Source organism: Cynara cardunculus, unplaced genomic scaffold, assembly GCF_001531365.2.
Source record: "Cynara cardunculus var. scolymus isolate 2C unplaced genomic scaffold, CcrdV1 Un_Scaffold_8512, whole genome shotgun sequence".
Lineage (NCBI taxonomy): Eukaryota > Viridiplantae > Streptophyta > Magnoliopsida > Asterales > Asteraceae > Cynara > Cynara cardunculus.
This window is the reverse complement of record NW_020204254.1, coordinates 13,423-19,190: the sequence shown is the minus strand read 5'-3', so window position 1 is coordinate 19,190 and position 5,768 is coordinate 13,423. Positions and strand designations below refer to the sequence as shown.

The 5,768-nt window shown below is 34.0% G+C and overlaps 1 protein-coding gene across 1 annotated transcript; it reads left to right on the top strand.

Annotated features, from left to right (window-relative positions):
- The first annotated feature begins 2,181 nt into the window (after window positions 1-2,181).
- LOC112505114 (TMV resistance protein N-like) lies at window positions 2,182-5,270 on the top strand. The gene is made up of 6 exons (XM_025109069.1): window positions 2,182-2,483; window positions 2,539-2,667; window positions 2,829-3,924; window positions 4,057-4,365; window positions 4,444-5,187; window positions 5,262-5,270. Exons 1-6 carry the CDS (start codon window positions 2,182-2,184, stop codon window positions 5,268-5,270), a joined length of 2,589 nt encoding a protein of 862 aa, XP_024964837.1.
- Window positions 5,271-5,768: the final 498 nt, after the last annotated feature.

Sequence of the window (5,768 nt, the reverse complement as noted above, 5' to 3'; positions counted from 1 at the left end):
TTCATCGATCTTAAATTAAAGATAATGAGATTCTTATTTTTTGGTATAATTTATTTAATTAAAATATTAATTATATGTTTAGATAATTTGATTTAAAAATCTATTTTTTGTTAAAAAAATGGGTAAAAATTTGAAAAATGAATAGATTGTTGATTTCATTTGGGCAAATTGTATGAAAAAGTAACGTACTTTAACTTGATTTTTATTTTGGGTAACATACTTTCAAAACTTTTATTTTGGTACCTAAGATATAAAGTTTTAAACATTTAAGTATCCGGGTAATTGGTTGAAGTATTAACCAATTATCATGCTGATGTGGCGAGTGATGTGATATCTAACTCGGTATTATTTGCTGACGTGGTCAGTGACGTGGATTTTTTTAAATATAAAATTAGTCTTTTTTTAATCTAATTTTAGTCTTCAAGTGGTTACCCGGGTACTTAAATGTTTAAAATTTTACTTCTTATACACCAAACTGGAAGTTTTGAAAGTACGTTACCCAAAATAGGAATCAAGTTAAAGTACATTACTTTTTCATGCAATTTGCCAATTTCATTTAACAAAAGTTTCAAAATATTACTCTCAACTTTCTTAGGTTATTTGAATTATTCACTATTTTGATCATTAGAAAATCTCATATAATGAATGATATTTGTTCTCAAAATTCTTAATGAGGTTTTCATTTATACCCTCTCCAATTAGCATATTATTGATTACAAAACATAACTTGCTTAGGTTAATGATTTGCGGTTTATGTTCTTGAGTGATTCAAAACCTACAATAAAATTTCAGTTTTTAGATGAATTTACATCGTAGTATGAAGTATAATTATGTTATTTGGATTTATATTAGAAAAAGATGAATTCAAGTAATAAGCYGAACACCTTCTTTTAATGGAAGATTCATGGAAACAACCTAAAAGTATCATTCTATCGAATAAAAATTTGACTTGGCGTCAACCCACTTCCATTCTATATACCAAACCTTTGAATAACACCACTAGAATTCACTGATTACAGTAATGGTTATTATGGTTTGCATTTACTTTGAAAAATGGTCATTCTAGAAGTGGATAATAAGACTAAAATACCTACATCTGACGAAGTTTGTAACAATGTTAGTGAAAGGGACCTTCTTCAACGCAAAATGCAAACCATGACGATTATTATTGTACTTAGTCTGGCAATGCCTTCATTGACAGAATTACTTTTATCATGAAACTTGAATTTTATCCATTGCAATATATTGGAAGTGTCTGATAGCATCRAAGGCTTATCATGTCTAGAATATCTAAACTTGGATGGGAACAACTTTACTAGCTTCCCAGCTAGATGTTTGAGTCGACTTTCTCGTCTTGGAAGTTTAAGACTTGTAGGTTGCAATAAGCTGGAATCGTTGCAGAACTCCCATCTAACCTTAAGTATCTTGATGCAAATGGTTGCACCTCCTTACATGAACTACAAGGACCACTCAGTTATAGTGATATTCACTCAGTTATAGATGTTTGTTGTAGAAACCGATGTTCTTCTTAGTTTCAGTAGTATAAATGTAAAAAATATGGGTCTATTGGATATCTGATCAAATTAGGTTCAGGTCTAATAAATAAAWTTTTAGACAAATAATATACGTTGTATTATTTTGTCTATTTCCTTTTAAATTTTATAAGTAATTATTTTGTTCCATATTTTTATAGCTAAATTGTTTATTTAAGTCAACATTGTTTTAATGGAAGTTTCAAGGAAACGACAACGAAATTTCCAAAAAGTTTTACCAATTACTTTGATTGAATAAAGTTCCATAATTTGGGGACGTGTGGGGTTAAAAGTCGAGTCTTCCTTATATAATACTTTAACAAAATAAATGATAAAACTGATGAGGGACTGAAAGTGTAATTAATGTATTGAGGTCAATACACGTCACTTTTTTTTATATATAATTTGAGCTCTCAATATATTCTTCGCTCGCAAACTTAATCCAACACCAGATCTTTTGTAAGTTATCCATTACATTACTTGTTCTACATTTCTTTTCTTCTAAATSTTTGTTTATTCTTTCATTTTAGTTGATCTGTGAAATCCCCAACTGTTAATCCATTTTTATTTTACTCATCCATGTTACTTTCAAAGCTACTCTTTTTTGGTTGATATTTACATGTGTTTAACACAACTTTCATCATTGATAATGGCTACTACATCCGATCAACGACCTTGGTGGACTTATGATGTCTTTGTAAGTTTTAGAGGTGAAGATATCCGTAAAAGCTTCATGGATCATCTATTCCAACATTTTAACCAAAAAGGAATTCATGCGTTTAAAGATGATAAGGATCTCAACCTAGGCGAARAGATATCTCCTAATCTCGACAAAGTCATTGAAGAATCGAGGTTTCTGATAGTTGTCTTCTCTAAAAATTATGCATCTTCGTCATGGTGTTTGAGAGAACTTGTAAAAATTCTCGACTGCAAGGAGGCGAGAGAGCACAAGCATGAGGTTCGAATAATCTTCTATGACGTGAAGCCTGATGTGGTGAGGAAACAGACTGGGAGCTATGCACAAGCGTTTGCCAAACAATGAGATGTCAAATAGAACAGAGGTTGCTAAATGGAAAGAAGCTTTACTCATGGCTGCCAACTTATCTGGATGGGATCTCCAAGACATGGCAAATGGGTAAATTTGTTCTTTATTATAATGATTTATATCTCTTGTCAAATTAACAAGGGGCCATATCTTCTGAATTTCATTAAGTARCTGTTTTTCTCCCTAACAAATTAATCTAGTAACTTTATTAGAACTAATTCTATACATTCGGGGTTCTTTCTGGTCAACAGGTTTGAGTCCAAATTCATTGCTAGCATCTCGGAAGAAATCTTCAAAGCATTATCTCATGAATCTTTGCATGTTGGCGAGAATCTTGTAGGGGTGGATGCACGCATAAAGAAAATGAACTTGTTACGATTTGTTGGGTCARATAAGGTACACATGATAGGGATATGTGGTATTAGTGGAATAGGAAAGACAACCCTWGCCAAAGCTATTTATAACTCGATGTGTATCCACTTTGAGGAATGTAGCTTTTGTGAAAATATCCAAGGAGTCGCTAAGCAACAAGGTCTAACTCAAGTCCAAATGCAACTTATTGGTAAAATCATGAAAGCAAGAGTTGTAGAGATATCAAGTGTTAGTGAAGGAATTATGGTAATAAAGCAAAGGATGCCAACGAAGCCAATCCTACTTGTTCTAGATGATGTGGATCATCGCGATCAGTTAGAAGCACTAGCGGGTTCACCTGTTTGGTTTTTCCTAGGAAGTTTTATTATTTTCACCGGTGATGACAAACAGTTGCTAAGATCTCATAGAGTCGATGAAATTTATGACATGTCAATTTTAACACATTATGAAGCTTATGAGCTCTTTAGTTTGTATGCTTTTGGGGAAAAACATCCGCCAAAAGATATCAAAGAGCTCTCTTATCAAGTTGTGTACTATTTGCAAGGGCACCCTTTGGCTCTCAAAGTTTTGGGTTGTTTTTTGTATGACAAGCCTATGGATGTGTGGAAAAGTGAACTAGATGAACTTAGAACATATCCTGATGTAGAGATACAACAAAAACTGCGACCAAGTTTTGATGGGCTAGACCTCAATCGAAGAAGGACCTTTCTTGACATCGCATTCTCATTCGTAGGGGAAGATAAARATTTTGTGGCAAGTGTACTAGGCAAAGACAATTCCTTTGCATATGCTGATTTGGAAGTACTAGTTAACAAGTCACTTATTACAATATMACGAGATGATAATTCACTTCAAATGCATTGCTTAATTCAAAGCATGGCAAGGAGAATTATACTTGAAGAATTAGAGGTAAAGGAAGTCGGGAGCAGACTATGGAATTTATCAGTAGTTTCTAATGTATTGAGCAAAAATAAGGTAAGAAGTGGAATATGGTTCTTTTTGCTACGTAAATACATAGTATGAGCAACTGCATATTTTATTYTTTTCCATATAAGTTATATGTAAGTTCTTATAATAGAATCTGATAATCTTATTACTGGTATCTAGGCAATAGAAGCAGTCGAAGTTCTTGACCTTTTTCTCACAAGATCTAGTAAAAACATTCATATACACGGTGAAGCTTTCGAAGATATGGAAAATCTACGGATCCTAAAAATTTGTGAAGTAGAACGTGGAAACTTTTGGAAGGACTCTAAGGTGAATTATTCTGGAAGGTTGAAATCCTTATCGAATAAGCTAAGGTTGCTTTATTGGTATGGATTCCCTTTCAAGTTCCCTTCAGATTTTTATCCAGAAAACATTGTTGCCATCGACTTGTCTTACAGTCACATAAAAACTCTATGGACAACACCTAAGGTAYTTATTTGTTCATGCAATTCTCCTCTATTTAACACATGATGATCTAAGMACTTACCTTTGTGTCCTTGATGTTAGTGTTTTGGAAGGTTGAAAGTGATGAAGCTAAGGCATTGTCGTAACCTGACAAATACCCCTAATTTCACAAGGATTACGAATCTCGAAGAGCTATGTCTTGAAGGTTGTGTGAATTTGGTTAAATTGCACCCATCTTTTGGAATGCTCAAGAGGCTGCTTGTTCTAAATATGAGATGTTGCAAACGTTTTAGGAGATTCCCTTGCAAAGTCGAAATGGAATCTCTTGAAGTTTTGGATCTCTCGGGTTGCTCAAAAGTGGACAAACTTCCGGAATTCTTCGGCAACATCCAGACTTTGAGGGAGTTTTCTGTTGATGGAACGGCCATAACAGAGCCTCCTTCTTTTGTATTCTCTCAATACAACCTTCAAGTATTAAAATTTGGTCGACATGAGAGGATCCGATCTAGACGGTGGACTTCAATTTCCCAACCTTCAAGGTTACCAAGTAAGATGCAGCATCCCCAAAATCTCGTAATGCCTTCATTGGTGAATTTATGTTTCTTACGAGAATTAATATTTAGCCATTGCAATATATTGGAAGTGCCTGATAGCATTGGAGGCTTATCATGTCTAGAATCTCTAAACTTGGATGGGAACAACTTTACTAGTTTGCCTGGATGTTTAACTCAACTTTCTCATCTTCAACATCTTCAACTTTCTGGTTGCAAGAAGCTGGAAGTGTTGCCAGAACTTCCACCTAGCCTTCGTAGTCTTTCTGCAGAGGATTGCACCTCCTTGCGTGAAGTACAAAGACCAGTTGGTTATAATATTAAGTCATACTTAGCCATTTATCTTAACATATGTCCGAAATTATTTAGGAATCATAGAATTGAAAACCAGGTTTGTCTGACGCACCCTCTACCTAATCTTAACTCATCTATAACCTCCCACAGTTGTAGAAACCAAATTTCCTCTTTGCTTCAATTTATGGAATTCCCGAGTAACACATGTGGAATCTTCTGTAGAAAAGAAAGACAATTCTACGGTCGTGACCGTTTGGATATAATATATCATGGAAATAGAATTCCACAATGGTTTACAAATACAAGTATGGGAAATCACTTACAAGTCGAATTGCCTCCAAATMTGTGCTACAATAAGGTGAGGGGATATGGAATTTCTGTTGTTTTGACACCGAAAAAGTCTTATGGTCATGAAGATTACCACAAATACTATACACCAAAGTATTATGTGGACAACTTTGATGGTACATTTTTGGTTAAGCATTGTGCATTCTACCATTACTCCATTGGAATCCCTAAGTCAGATGTCATATGGTTTTGCTTTATGAATGTGGAATATTGGGAATGGACGGAAGCGAAGAA